This window comes from Dunckerocampus dactyliophorus, chromosome 8 (genome assembly GCF_027744805.1).
Source record: "Dunckerocampus dactyliophorus isolate RoL2022-P2 chromosome 8, RoL_Ddac_1.1, whole genome shotgun sequence".
In the NCBI taxonomy this organism is placed as follows: domain Eukaryota; kingdom Metazoa; phylum Chordata; class Actinopteri; order Syngnathiformes; family Syngnathidae; genus Dunckerocampus; species Dunckerocampus dactyliophorus.
This window is the reverse complement of record NC_072826.1, coordinates 12,700,617-12,716,160: the sequence shown is the minus strand read 5'-3', so window position 1 is coordinate 12,716,160 and position 15,544 is coordinate 12,700,617. Positions and strand designations below refer to the sequence as shown.

The 15,544-nt window shown below is 41.9% G+C and overlaps 1 protein-coding gene across 1 annotated transcript in view; it reads left to right on the top strand.

Annotated features, from left to right (window-relative positions):
• igsf21a (immunoglobin superfamily, member 21a) overlaps positions 1–15,544 on the top strand; it is a 229,489-nt gene that overhangs the window by 202,006 nt on the left and 11,939 nt on the right. Inside the window, exons 6-7 of the mRNA XM_054784820.1 lie at positions 1,878–2,361; positions 11,561–11,661. Coding sequence (XP_054640795.1) covers positions 1,878–2,361; positions 11,561–11,661 — 585 coding nt within the window. The remainder of the gene's footprint in view (positions 1–1,877; positions 2,362–11,560; positions 11,662–15,544) is intronic.

Here is a 15,544-nt window from a genome sequence, read left to right as displayed (position 1 = left end):
TGCATGTTAGGTTAATTAGAGACTCTAACTCGTCCATAGGTATGAATGGGAGTGTTAATGGTTGTTTGTTTATATGTGCCCTGCGATTGGCTGGCAATTGGCCGGTCCAGGGTGTACCTGTCGCCCAAAGTCAGCTGGCATTGATGCTCGGCTGCAGCATATACCCGCGACCCTAATTAGGATACGCAGCATATAAAAAAAAATATATAAAAAGACATAATCCACTCCAAAGCAACAGGTTATACTAAGGCTCAAAATGTTTGCCATCATCAAAAGAAGATCACAAAAATGGCAAATTGAAGAAAATAGCAGTAATTCATTGAGAGTGACCGCAAAGTGATAATATCACACTGAAACATAAATTCTGCAAAACAAAAGTCATGAATGACATTAAAGCACACACTGTGGCGTTATAGCAAGGTAATGTTCAAAAACTTAAAAAAGGTATTTGTACACACACAAACATAAAAATACTACTGGATATGTATGAGGAACGGATGTTTTTCATGGAGTTAATAACCACACTAGAGAGCGTAACAAGTAAACATGGAACACTCTAGAAGCAAGTCCTGTTAACATGACAATTCACACATGCTCTGATGTAGAAATAATAGTGGGGTTATTGGTATCCATGGAAACCACCGACTGAACAGGCCGTATCACTGAGCATCTTTGAGCTTGTGCACATGACACCCTGCTTGCAATCTAATGATGTTGCTTTTGTCGCAGCAAAGACAACCCCGGTGACAACGCCGCGGAAAAAAATATTCAGGAATAGTGTCTAAAAATATATCGCCTATCGTGCATGGATAGACTCCACAGGTAGTCCGATACTCTGATGAGAGTATGCATGTAACTGAGTGGTTAGAATGTTGTTAAGTTGAAATACACTGCTGTGGTGCTGCCGAAGGGGGAAAAGCATTTGTCACAATAAAGAAGACTCATTTTCCACAATGTCAGCTTGTATTGTGGTCCAGGGACTTTTACGCTCTCTCTCCTATGTGCAAGTAAATGCAGTGACTGCTGTGATTCCTTAAAGGCCGGGATGTATTAATATTTATTCACACCCATAGATGTATTCACACTGAATGTAGCAGCCCTAAAGGTGCCAGCCACAGTTACTGGCAACATAACTTTACTTCAGTGCAAATATCCAACCATTATGAAGTGCAACAAGCTGTAGGGCTCTGCAAAAAGATCAGTAATGGAAATTGATTTGTCAACAAAGCATCATGGGAAAAGCCCTTTGTCCACTCGTGCACAAGGAGGCACTCGAGAGATGTCTCTCAGTGTAGTTAGCAGTGTAACATGTTGGCATGCAGAGTAAAGGTTGATAGAGACTTGCTCAGAGATTTAAAGCACTTTCAGCTCATTGTTTGGTTTATTTCTTGTACTTGTACCTGTTTAGATCTTACTATGGGAGTAAATGCTTGGGTAAAACTCTAGAGACCTAACAGGAGCTAAAAGCAATCAGAATTAGTTGCTGTTGCTGTTTTTGACTGGATAAAACTTAAAACATTCACGGTATATAACAAATGGATGGACGAACACAAAGATTGGACCAGTTTGAGAGATATCAATGTGGTGGACCAAACGCAACAGCACTGCATTTCGACACAAGTGTGTCTTTGGTGGATCCAAATGAGCAGCAACTCACCATCGGGTCCCAAACGAGATATGCTGGCCCTCCCTTCATGCTGTTTATTGTTTTGATGAATTATGCACGCATGTTTGTCAGGGGGCCAGAAATTGCAAACAAGTGTTGCTTTGTTAGAAATGCTGGTGTACTTCCATGAAGGTTGGTTTGAAAGTTTGAATGTGACTGGTTGACAAAGCAGATCAGCTTAATGAATGTGTCTTTCCATGCTGTGTCTAAGGTGTACTTCAAGCGGGATGGTGAGCTGATTGAGGTGATCTCCTACACTCAACCCGCAGCCGGCGATCAGCAAGGTGGCGGCTCGGCGGGGTTTAGAGGAGCCAGGCCGCTCATAAGCCGAGACCTTGACGAAACCAAGATGCAGCGCTCCCTCTCCCTGCTGGACCCTGAGAGCCGGTCGGCACGCTTGTACACTGAAGGTCCCCAGCGTGTGCACACTCAGGGCCAGCAGGCCTCTGAGCCCAGCCCCGCCACCGAGGTCATCCCTGAGACAGTGGTGAGCCGAGAGTTCCCCCGCTGGGTCCACAGTACAGACCCTCTCTACTACTTCAGTCACACTCACATCCCGCAAAGTGACGGCTCGGTGGTGGTGCAGGCCCGACTCACTTGGACTCTCAACCCTCAGCTGGATAACGATGCCCTGTTCAGTTGTGAGGTCAAGCACCCGGCACTGTCCATGCCCATGCAGACTGAGGTCACGTTAGGTAGGCTTTGTTTTTTTTTGTTATTCCGATTTATCCTCCATCCTCCCCTATCTCTTTTCTCTTATTACTCTATTGTCCCGCTTATGACTGCCTCTTCATTCTCAGAACAAGCGCAATTTTCATTAAACGGCACCTAATTGCGTTTCAGTTGTGCAGATTGTGAGTTTAGGGGCGAGTGCAAAACTATCCATGACTGACAGGCCAATTCATGGTGCCAGATTAGATCATTAGAGACGTCAGATGACAATTCAGTCACAAAGTTGTTCAAATTTGTGAATTAGTTTAGTTTGAAATCAAATTTATTTTCCAAAAACTAAACAATGGCAGGGTTTGTGTTTCTGTGCTTATGAAAATATCAAAGAATGAATTAAATGAAGAAAACGAGAGTCGAACTTTAGGGGGACAGTACTTTTGAATGTGTTATCCAGGAGATGAACGCACAAATCCCCTTGTTTTCTTGCTAAACTAAAAACAAAGATGGCTCCCAGCATTTCCAATTAACACTTCAAAGGCAAAACGTTGGCGGAGTTCTTCTGCAGACAAGCAGCCTGATCCCTGAGTATCAGAGATTCTCTTCATTGGGATAAGAGCAGCAAACCGGGAAGAAACTCTGAACGAAGACAGATGCTATCCAAAACACAATCAGACTGTTTCTTCTTCTTCAAAAGAAACATCAGCTTGCATGTGAATGTCTACCTGTAAATAAGTCTTCTCTAACCAACGCTGGCGCTAACATCTGTTCTCGTTGAATCACTCTGGAGTCCGGTGTTGTTTTGTGGGAGTGTTCAGTTTGCTGTGTGCCAGTAAGATTCCCTGCCAGAGTCCACATCCGTATTTGGGTAATTAGGGTGATTCTACAGAGTCTCAATTAGCGGGGAAGGGACACTCCTTTCTGTTGTAGAAACTGAATCAGTGCAGTCTGATAGCAGGCCTTGGCATCCCACGTTGTTGTTAAGAATTTGGCCTGAGGAAAATCAAAAAGGTTGGCGTCGTTCCTGATGTTCAATCGTCAATCAGTTTAAACTTTGTGCGCCTTTAGCTGACTTTCTGCAGACACTCCAGGACTTCCATAAGCATTAAAATGCACTTTTCTCTATTATTTTATAGCACACGTCTCCTAAGATGTTTGACATAGCTTTGTTATAAAAGCAAAGCTACATTTTTAGCTCATATGCACAATTTTAGTTCAGCAGAATCTCTAATGTCATTTCTGGGACACTTTTCACTTTGCCATCATGAGACCTTTATTACTCAAGTCACATTTGAACTTTTTTACCTTTCATTTATCACCACTGTGAGACTTCAGCTCAGTGAGCATCTAAAGGATTAACTCCACAACCTCACTCCTTGTCTTTGGCTTTTTTGTATGTTTTGTGACGCCACCACAGACGGGCACCCTTGATGGAAAAGTGTGATGATTGTTCATTTAGTAGTTTGAACCCTTTACCCTGTTGTCAATTTCCAACTATTAACAGTGAAAAACACATTATCAACAAAACATTAAACAACAAAATTAGGCAATACATTTTGCAAAAAAAAAAAATAAATGCAAAACTAAAAGACATCCAGATAAGTGTTTTTGCAAGTGAAGCAAAGCTTTTGTTTCCTGCTGCTTACTTTCCTCACCCTTCCAGCGTATAGTCTCGAATTATGCCGCAACATCCTTTCGCTCTCGATCGTTATTCACCCTCGTGGTTGTGTGCTCATGGCTGTGCAGTGTGTGTAACTCCTCCCTCCCCCTTCTGCTCAGTGTTGGCACATATGGCACCACACGTTTTGACCAATCATGTGTGGCTTTAAGAGAAAAAAAAAGACAGGAAAAGGACAGCGGATCTTTCACTTCAAAGAGCTGAATCGTTCACGATCACTAGAAGGCGAAGAGACACAAACAGGAAGTCAACAGCAACCGCACCAAAATAAGAGCACAACTAATTCCAAGATGTAACAACGATAACAGTAATGGTAGACAATTTGATACAAGTCTAGATGTACGAATAAAAAAATCTATATTTTAAAAACAGAACGATTCGATACAGTGCACTAACGATACAATATCGATTTGATGCAATACAATTGCACATTTGCTGATGTAGACGTTAATCTTTACAGTACTTCAAAGCTGCTCTGCATAGCTTACAAATAGCGTGGCTTTGGTCACATTTTCCATCCTTCTTCTAAAATCCAAAGACGTTGCAAACTTCAGATTTTTGTTTTGCTGAAGTGCTGAAAATCTCTGCTACCGACGCAGCCGTATCACTCGCTATCCCGTTGTATCGATTTATCGTTCACAACCCTAGTCCTATGCTACCTGCTGACAGACACACAAAACAGTTCATTAACTCAAGCAAGTAGCCCGGGTTTTTATTAGAGATTATTGTGGCCGTTGTGAGATAATTCAAACCTGCAATAAAAGCCTGTTGCTCAGGTGATCAAGTGTGGCGTTTGTGTGTGTCACCGAACATTACAGTAGTATTACTGATTCCTAGCGACCGCTGTAGAATACTACATATTCATAGTCTTTGAATGCGTCTTTTGAACGCCTTATATTTTTATTTTACTTCATTTAGCAATTTTTATTCTGGAAAATGCTTAATTTAGGCCCAAAGGTACATAAAATTAGCTTCAATATGCATATTTTTTTTTTACGGATAATAGGTTGTATTCAACCATGAAAGAGTATGATTTATTTATTTTTATATTTTTGAAAAACCCTGATAGAGTGAAGCCACGAAATTCAAACCGCAAAGTGGCAAGAAACAACTGTAGTTTTACTGTATTTAGTTGTACTTAGTTTCATTAAACTGCGGTGAACACACACTTTTGTGGCAAAAAACGTTTCCTATACAGTTCATGAAGGTTTTACGATTGTGACAGTTTGACCCTGTCCCAGATTCAAAGGTTCAAAGGGTCAACGGTCGCAATTATGCACTAAATGCAACCTATTTTTCTCACAGCGTCTTTTTGATCAATAAATCAATGACATCTAAGCCGAGGAGATGATACGACATGTATTTAAAAACGACAGAGAGAAGTTATTTTAAAAACTTCTCACTTTTCCAATGGGAACAGGGCATCCCAGAATAATTCCTCGTGGAGAGCAGTAACTGTCACCGTTCCGTCCCCAGCGGGGAGAAATATAGTTCATCACATGCAAAACTGACTCAGCAGCGTCACATCAAGCTCCAGCGACATGAGCTGTCTTCATAACACTGAAGCGCAGAGCAGTAAATATTTTAGCAGCTCTCTCTCTCGTCAACGTGGATGATTAAACGTGTGACAAATCCACAAGGGGCGGGGGGGGTCGACAAGATGGGTAAAACTCTTGCTAAATGTCAAAGCCGCTTATATTTTGACAAGTTGTTCTCTCTGTTTTGCTTGAAGTCATTCATTTATCACCAGCGTTTGTTGTTGGAACGACTGTCATCAGACTCCTTTTGTTGTCCCCCACCACGTGAAGAAAAGAGAATAGAAAATGAGCAATTGAATTGGAGCACACTTGGAATTCCAAACACTCCTCTGAGAAGTTGGAGAGGAGAAAACAGAACACAAATTATGTGTGATTCTGCTCAGATAACTTAAAAAAAAACACAGTGTGGACCTGTGTGGATAAGTAGTGCATTTGCATGTCAATAAGCCGTTGAATGTTGGTACGTGCTGGAATAAACATGTGGACTCATCAATTAATACACTTGAACAAAGTGAATAAAAAGTGGTGTTATACAGACTCCAAATTCCCCACCTTGGTGGAGGGTCGGCCACTCACTGAGTCCTTTTCTAGTTGGACTGTAATCGGCAATGATCCCCTCCACTTCCACAACGTGTGCGTTTCTACGGAGCAGCAATAACGGGGTAAGTGTGCAATACGTGCACGCTCTCGCTACTGCTTGCTGCTCTTGGTCAGGAAATGAATAAGAGGTCTTTGCTGTGCGCATAAGTGATAAATCTTTCAGTGATTTAATATCGCCACACGAGACAGAGCGACAGTCTGACAATCGACCAATGTTGTACTACACTGCTTGAATATTCATGAAGGGCAGCGTGCTCGCCATATAAATGGGGCGGGAGGCTTGGCCTGGCCTCGGGGTGTTGGAAAGGAGCACTCCTCCTCCTTCGTTAGATCAGGAGGCTATTCTGGCACTCCTAGATTCTATATATGAAGGTACTGTATGTGCCTAAATATTTAAAAGATGCTTTTTGCTTGGAGTCTCAGTGAGCAAAGGTGTGCAATACAGTATTGTTACAAAGCAGTGGAAGTCTTATTTCCTACACCAGACACAAACCACCCTCGCATTGCCGTTGCTTTGCCAGCCAGGGATAATCAAAGAGCAGATGCTTAGTTCCAGATGGACGTTGGCATGTGAATAAGGGACGAGCGTGTGCGCATGCACATGCAGTTCTTTGTGCTAACACTGGCTGCTCATCAATACGTCTTATCTTTGTGGCTTTAGTGCGCTGGTCGAAGCCGTGGAAGGAATTACATGGCTGGATTCACCTGGATGGAGCCACCGCCTGATCCAGAAGTCAGTCGGCCCTTTTTAGAATTTACAGCATGCATCTCTGGCTTCCTTTTTTCTTTTTTTTAACAAAGCTGCTCATCCAGTTAATGCGACAGGCTCTCCTCAACTGCTCCTGTCTGTGGGGCAGCTGGCCACACCTGTTGACACCTCAAAGCGCACCTGATGCACAGCATCGTTTCTTTAAGGGGCACATTTCAGGTGCTCAATTCCTTGGCAAAGGGTTGTTGATTCCTGTCATTCTTTATCATCCGTTTATGTGCAGGTGGCACAATGTTATGGCAATGTACAGTGGAATGAAAAAGTGATTGAGTTGTTATTTATTTTGCATGTTTGTCACACAAACAAATGTAAGTATTAGTCAATGACAGCACAACTGAACACAAAATGCAGTTTTTAAATAAAACTTTTTATTATTAAGGGTAAAAAAAAAATCCAAACCTGTACATGGCCCTGTGTGAAAAAGTGATTGCTTCAGGACCTGGAAGACTTGCTGTGATAAAAGGAACCATAAATTCTGCTGTCTACCAAAAATCCTGAAGGAGAATGTCCGGCCATCTGTTCATGACCTCAACCTGAAACAAATTTGACTTCTGCAGCAGGACAATGATCCAAAACACCCCAGCAAGTCCACCTCTGAATGGCTGAAGAAAAACAAAATGAAGACTTTGGAGTGGCCTAGTCAAAGTCCTGACCTGAATCCTATTGGCATGCTGTGGCATGACCTTAATGTCCTCCAATGTGACTGAATTACAACAATTCTGCAAAGATGAGTGGGCCAAATTCCTCCACAGCGCTGTAAGAGACTCATAACAAGTTAGCGCTTGTTTGCAGTTGTTGCTGCTAATGGTGGCCCAACCAGTTATTAGGTTTAGGAGGCAATCACTTTTTCACACAGGGCCATGTAGGTTTGGAGTTTTTTTCTTCCTTAATAATAAAAAAGTTTCATTTAAAAACTGCATTTTGTGTTCAGTTGTGTTGTCATTGACTAATATTTACATTTGTTTGATGAACTGAAACATTGAAGTGTGACAAACAAAAAAAACGAAGGGGGCAAACACTTTTTCACACCACTGTATGCTCTATTTTAATAAGTGTATGACAGCAGTAATGACAGAAGTACCGTATTTTCCAAACTATAAGTTGCACCGGAGTATAAGTCACATCAGTCAAAAATAAAAGCCGTCATGAAGAGGGAAAAAAAACATATATAAGTCTTATTGGACTATAAATGGCCTTTACCTTTTATTTATGACTGCGCTGTCATCAGTTATTGTGTTAATGATACCAATAGCACGTACAAAAGTAGTGTTTTTTTAGATAGTGTACCCACCGCATGTTTTTACACGATTTAAAGTACTAGTAGAGATACTCTACAAAACATGGCATTAGGATGCATAGGTGGGGATACTAGGTTTTCATCAGACAGCAATTATAATGAGATACAGGCAGTAAAAAAAGATTGCGAACCACTGTCGTAGAATGAAGTGAAGTACTGGATGACTCCCTAGTGGGATCATGGCACATTTCTCCCGCTAGCTCTTCAGCCTCATGTCCATCTCGGCCTAATCAAGGGTGGTGACGTCGGACGCCAACTGTCGCCGTTGGACCAAGTCCCAGAAATCAGCCATCATCTTTTACGGCCATATGCCCGCAGAGCTCTGAGTTTGACACCATGAAATCGTGATCCTCCTACGCTAGCACTCGTTGTTGCCAGAAGTAGACTGTGAAATGCCATCCGTCCTCGGCAGGAGAAGACACGCTGGGCCGTGTCGCACGCTACCCCTTTGCCTCTGCTGCCAAGGGAAATATGTTGATGTTTGCTCTCATCTTAAAAATGTCAGATTTAGATTTTTATTTGTCACTGTCTACTGTCCTACTTCAGGAGGCCTCATATGATGCTATTATTAGACGAGATATTATCAGATAAGATTTAGGATGCCATCCTAGCATCTTAAAGGTGCTGTCTGGCATGGTTGGGTACGGCAATGGGCACCGTTGAAACATACAAAATCCCACCTTCTTCCTGCTCAGAACATGCAAGCCACACCCCACGTAACACACGCCAGAAAAGGTGACGTCAGCTTCTCTTAGACTGTGTGTGTGTGTATGTGTATGTGTATGTGCGTGCACATAAAGGGTGCTAGTTCACGAGCCGTGAGTGAGAAACAGCCATTAACACCACTCGCCCCTTTTGGGCAGAAAGACAAATCTCATTCCACTGAACTTAATATTGACATTTTTTGTCCAATCTGTTCTCTGAAACCACTAATGGTAACAGCCAGCCACATGCTAGCTAGTGTTCTTTTATTTTTGGATGAAAAAGGGGTCATTTGGAGCCAAGGAGGGATAACACTTTAAATAACTCAGAAGGTAAATAAGGATGTACTGGATCAGATATGCATATGCACTAAGGGTGTCACGAGACACCCAGTTCACGAGACGAGACGATACCTGCTATTGGGTCGACGAGAACAAGACCAAATGAGATGAGATTCTAACATTACTTTCAAGAAAAGTACAATGAAAAAAATATATGACAATATATTGCAATTTAGTCATTTAAATTATACTTACATTCTTCCGGGGTGATTGTGTATGCTAACGGCCCTGACTCCACCCACCGAGACAAAGACACTGTATAACTGACAAAAGGGCTCACTCCATTTATGCCGTTGTTCTATGGAACAAACGTGCCAAGGTGCTGAAACCAATGCACAGAGTGAATCCTCTTCCTGCCTGTTTGGAGGGGAGAGACAAGGAAAACAGACTCGCATAAACATGGCAAAATACAGTGGCCGGCAAAATTATGGACTTCATTTTAATCTATTGTGTGATTAATTAATTGTTTTATTGTTGTCCAAGGTCTAGTGCTCATGGGATGAACAAGAAATCTTGTCACGTTTTACCCTTGCAAGATCGTGTGACTCCTAGTATGCAGTGCACTTCTATCACTGCATTTGGAATCTGTGTATAATCCGTCTCTCATTCGATTTTCAAAGTAAGACCAAAATGAAAAAAAATGAAGTAAAGACTTGCTTTTTCAATTTTAGTGTCCAGGCCCAAAACAAAAAAAAACGGATAACGAATCATTTTTCCGATTTCCGATTTTTGTGCACAGTTGGAAAGTGAACAAAATGGATAACGGGCGATTGTCCAATTGTGCAACTTCCATTTGCTGCAAGCTGTGTGACAGGAAGTGAACGTCGATTTGCTGCAAGCCAGGCAACCCAGAAGTGAAGCTGGACCTTATTCAGAGACTTTAGTTTAGTTTTAGTTTAGTTTAGTTTAGTTTAGTTTAGTTTAGTTTAGTTTAGTTTATTAAGGACTCATCTCAAAACGGTCCAATCTGGTCCAATGCATTTATTATTTGTCAATGTTCAGCTACTTGGAAAAAACCCAACATCAACAAAACATTACACAAGCAAATATAAATAAAAATGTGCAAAACTAAAAGGAAAAAAATCTGCATCCAGGTAACAGTTTTGCTCGTCTCTAGTGAAGACTGGCATTCAGAAACACCAAGTGCTTCAGCTTTTCTTTCCTCCTACTCATTTTCCTCACCTTTCCAGCTTTCTTGTGTGTGTAAACCCTCTCTCCCCTTCTGCTTAGTGACGATACACACGGCACCGTGCATTTTGACCAATCACGGTGGTTCAAAAACGGTGGTTCGTTCACTTCAAAGAGCCGGCTCTAAGAGCCATTTCGTTAATGTATGACCCATCGCTAACTTTTAAACTCTTAAATAAGAATAAGTTGGATTAAAATGAAGCACTTCAAGTGCATTTTTCTTCATAGACATTATGTGCTCTGTCGTATTACAAATGAAAAGGTCTAATCCATCCTTTCTTATGCCTCACAGTCGGTGACTTGTTTTACAAAAGACTTCATTAGCCTCAGTGGCCAGATGAATAGCTGTCAAGTGAGTTTATTTGCCTGTTCGTACTTATTTGTCCTCATCAATGAAAATAGGCATCTAATGCAATTTATATTAAGAGTTAAAAGCAGCAAATTAATTGAAAAAGTGTAGTGGACGAATGGTGTTATTGATAGCAGGCCTTTTTGCATTACTCACTGCTGATTAATTAGTCCATTTGTGGAAAAACAGCAGTACACTGCTATGCATGGGGCATCGCCGACTTCTTTGTTCATCATATCACATAAAGCAGAACCTGCTTACACAGGCCTGAAACAGTATCTTGCGCCGCTGGGTCACCATGAAAATGACCATTTTTGCTTTTCACACATTATGCAAATCGTTCTTTTTTTTATCTTCGTTCAACACATAAGGGAGGAATTCTGACCCCGTATAATCTTGGAATATTAGAATCTCCCTGCCACATTGTTTTAGCGGCCCACGGAGGGGCGGCTGTCCACCCCAAGACAAGGGAATTAGCTCTCAGAGTGTCCCTTATCTCACCGCCTCCACACTTCACCCGCCGTGCTCCCATTCTCCTCCAGTAATGAGTATCCACCCAATTTAGCCCCTTTTCTCTCCAACAGGGGAATAAATCCAGCGTTGTCTTTCGGATAAAGGGACCTGCATGTCCCCCGTCTCTTGCCCGGTAACCTTAATTGACAGGAAATTGTATTTGTCTCTCTCCTCCTGTGACAGAACAGGTGGTTTTGCTCTCCATGCACAGTGTGGTGACCTTTTGTGTTCTTTTTTTCTTTTCCCCTTCCAGCTGCCCCTAAGGGTCCTAAACTCTTCATGACTCCAAGCAGGGCAAAAGTTGGGGACACAGTGCGCATCACTGTGCAAGGATTCCAGGTAGGACCTCATGGGGTAAGTGTGTGGGGCTTTTGGAACGGGAAAGGGACAAATTCAATTTTATGTCGGGCTGGGGGAGACGACCGTTAATTTAATTTAAGCTTTTAAGCTTTTTAATTTAAGCTTTATTTTTTTTATACATGATTTTATCATTTTAGTTTTACCTTTTTCATATTCTCCTTATCAAATGGAAGCCAATGTAAGATTGAAGAATTTGTAGGGACAGTAAACGTTCCAATTAATGCCTCGATTCAATTAACTACGAGTCTCCAGAACCAATACAAATATACTGAAAGGCGTAGACATCGAGACACGGAGATTGCAAGTACAGATGTGTCAACTTTATTTTAGCACAACAGTTAAAATGCTATAGGCGTGTAAAACATTGTAAAATGCATTAAAATATTACGACGTAGTGGCTGATAAAGTAATTCAACAAAATCGAACAAAAGTGAAATAGCGCATGAGGGATCGGAATTGTGTTTGTGTTTTTCCTTGTTTTTGGTATACCCTGCTGTTTCAACTTTTATTTTGTCTTGCCTATTTCCTGTGTTGGCCATTCATGTAGGATCTTTACATTCTGTTCAGCTGGTTTCTGAGCCACAATTTGTGTCTATTAGGTTAGCTTAGGTTAGCTGGATTGCTACCTCAGTTCGGTTTGCATGTGTCACTCTGCAACACTGGAGGTCGTGCTTCTCCCTCTGAAGCTACCCGTTTTGTTCTTAAAGGAATCGTTTTACATGCACGCCGCCTCTGTCTTTGCATCCTGGGGCCCGTTACACAAAAGTAGGATTTAGGCATCCAGGGTAATTGACTGACCTGAGCTCAACCAACCCAAAACCAGAGTGTCTCAGCTCAATTGGTTGTACAAAGCCCAAGCCAGGATGAGTACACACGGATTAATCAAGAAGGTGAAACCAATCCCGGATCAGTGCGCCTACGCGGCTTCCTTAAATACACAGCGCTATCGATCACAGAGTCATCGATTCACCATGGCAACGAGAGCAACGTACTTTCCCCCGACGTAAGCGGAAATCCTCATAGGGGCTTACGAGGCGGCAAAAGTCAATCTGCAATACTTAGTGCCTAAGTCGTGCACAAATACACACCCACTGCTCCACTGAAACTATCACAATTAAAATCCAAATATATAATGTGATGTTTGTTGCTTGTTTAGCAAATCAGGAACAGCAGTGTACGGTAATATCTATGAACTTCTTGCTTTATTAGCATGTCACCATTACTCGCTCCTAACTTCAACAGCGTGTAAACTTCCGGTTTTCCCTCGAGCTCCCAGCCTTCTGGGTAATGTAGCACACATCCACATTAACCAACACAATTAACATCTCCAAAAACGTGGTCGCACTGTTATTATGAATCTGTTTAAATTGTAGGTGAAATTGACTGCAGATGTGACATTTTGTAAATGCAACTCCATAGACTCTTTTGTCTTGCAGATGTGTATTTGTATTTATATGGGATGTGTATTTTATATCTAGTATGTGAGACACTGTGAATGATCTAATAAATGATCTAATGATTGCAACATCATCTGAAATCCTTTATGTCCAAGGATTGAAATGAATGATCACCAGTGTTGAAATAATGACGGTGGGTGATAACAATGTGTCGTGGGCAGTGGATTCATTATTGGTTTCCAGTTATGGTGACTACTGATCGAGATAAGGGATGAGATGAAATAGATCCTGGACCTTAGCCTGGTCTGGAGCAGGCTAACAGAATAAATCCCCAAAGTAATTTATGTCATATAAACATATTCCACTTTCCACTATTCCACTTTTGTGCAACCGGATCATGGATAAGTTGAGCCAGGATAACCAAGATGTCCCAACTTAACCGTTGGGACAACAACCGTTTTGTGCAACGGGCCCCTGGAGTCACGCAACATGCCAGCACGTGACAGATCATAACATAAATAAAACAAACCAAGAACAACTTTATTAACATACAAAAACAATTGATGCAAAGCAAAGTCAAAGTCAAAGCAAACCCCAAATTGACTGCTCGTTTTTATTAACAGGGAAAATTACGATGACTAAAGTTTTTCTCTACCTGAACATGCAGCTTTTGGGGTCCCCTGTTTCTGTGGGGGCCATAGGCAGTCGCCTAGTTCGCCGACAGCACATGCGTCAGTTGAGGGCCAAGACACTGCAGGGTTTCTGTCCCACCAGTTTCTTCAGCAGGTGATTTAATTGATGAGGAAGGTGTTAATCATTAAAATCACCTGCTTTAGTGACAGGCTGGAAAGAAAACCTGCAGTGTCTCCGCCCTCCATGGCACAAGTTTGACACCCCTGGTCTACAGTATAGCAAGAAACGTCCCGTTTTAGGAATCTATTATGGATGGCGACTCTGCGTTGTTGGTTTTAGTTTGTACTTTTTCCTTGTTGGGTTGTGCATGAGATCAAATACGAGGCTGTTGGTTTGAGCAGCACAGAGAACTAATTTTAATTTGGGCTCTCGACAATGCGCTGTGATTCTGAAACATGAGCTGAAGAATGGATATTGTGGGACTGTTTTGGCTGACATGTTTCTTCAGCATTGGGTGGAAGTCAGGAACAGCACCTCTGGACTGACAGACGGGTGGCCAAAAGATGTGTTCCAACTACAGGGGGATCCTCCTCAGCTTCCCGAGGAAAGTTTATTCCAGAGCGCTGGAGAAAAGGGTACAACCATTAGTCAAACCTCGGCTACAGGAGGTGCAATATGGTTTTTGTTGTGGTAGTGGAACACTGGACCAGCTATACACCCTCACAATGGCATGTGAGTGCATGGGACTTTGCCCAACCCTCGCGACCCTAATGAGGAGAAGTGGTGACAAGCTGTGATAAGATGTGGTGAACTGTGATCTTTATGCTCTTTTGCTGTGCTTTGGTCTGCAACAACATGGACACAATCAGTACAATGCAACTAGTTACAAGTAAATATGATAATTATAAATGATGATGAAAACAAAGGCACATAACACACAGAAATCAATCAGGAAATGAATTCAATATGAGACTTATTACTGAGTCAAATGGACATATGAGCATATATAGCATGAGATTATGCACCAAGAAAAAATGCACAGCAGCACAGAGGCAACATTATTAAACCTTGCCTCTGTGTATTTACGCACAGCCTTAACATTTGTGAAGAATAGAAAATACACGTCCGTCTGTGCAGCGTCTGGGAAAGTCATCCACATAAGTCTCAATCTGCGTCACGCATGGTGTGTTCAAGGACCGTCGAACAAAGTGCCCGCAACGCCCAAAGAAGGCACATTATTTGTGAAAGCATAAATTTACTCACATGTGCAAAATTAGGGGCTTTCTAACATAGTCAGTGCATGCAGTCAACACACAAATGACAGCATCACACAGCTCAGAAAACACTATTTTGTCACAGCAACACGTACGAAGACCAGCACACAATTTAGCACACAATATGAATGATCTTGAAGAATCTTCAAGGTTAAACACTTTGAATGAACAACGTCATCGTCAAACTTACTTATTTGTTCATCTAACGCACACAGAACAATGAACAACTTCATGCTGTCACCGTTCTTCTGCACGGTACTACCAGCTGTGGTTGTTCACATGAGGCGTTCGAGCGCATTACGTACATCTCAGTAATTAGTGCTAATGCAGTCGAGCCGTTTTTAATCACTTTTTCACACAGGGCCATGTAGATCTGGATATTCTTTCCCCATAATAAAAACTTTGACGTAAAAACTGTATTTTGTGTTGAGTTGTGTTGTCAGTGACTAATACTTCAATCATCTGAAACAGGAAGAAGGCAAACACTTTTTCACACCACTGTATGTGCAGCTGGAGCTCCTTGCAGTGCGGTGTGCTCTTTATCTACAAGTACTAACACGCTGATGATATGCG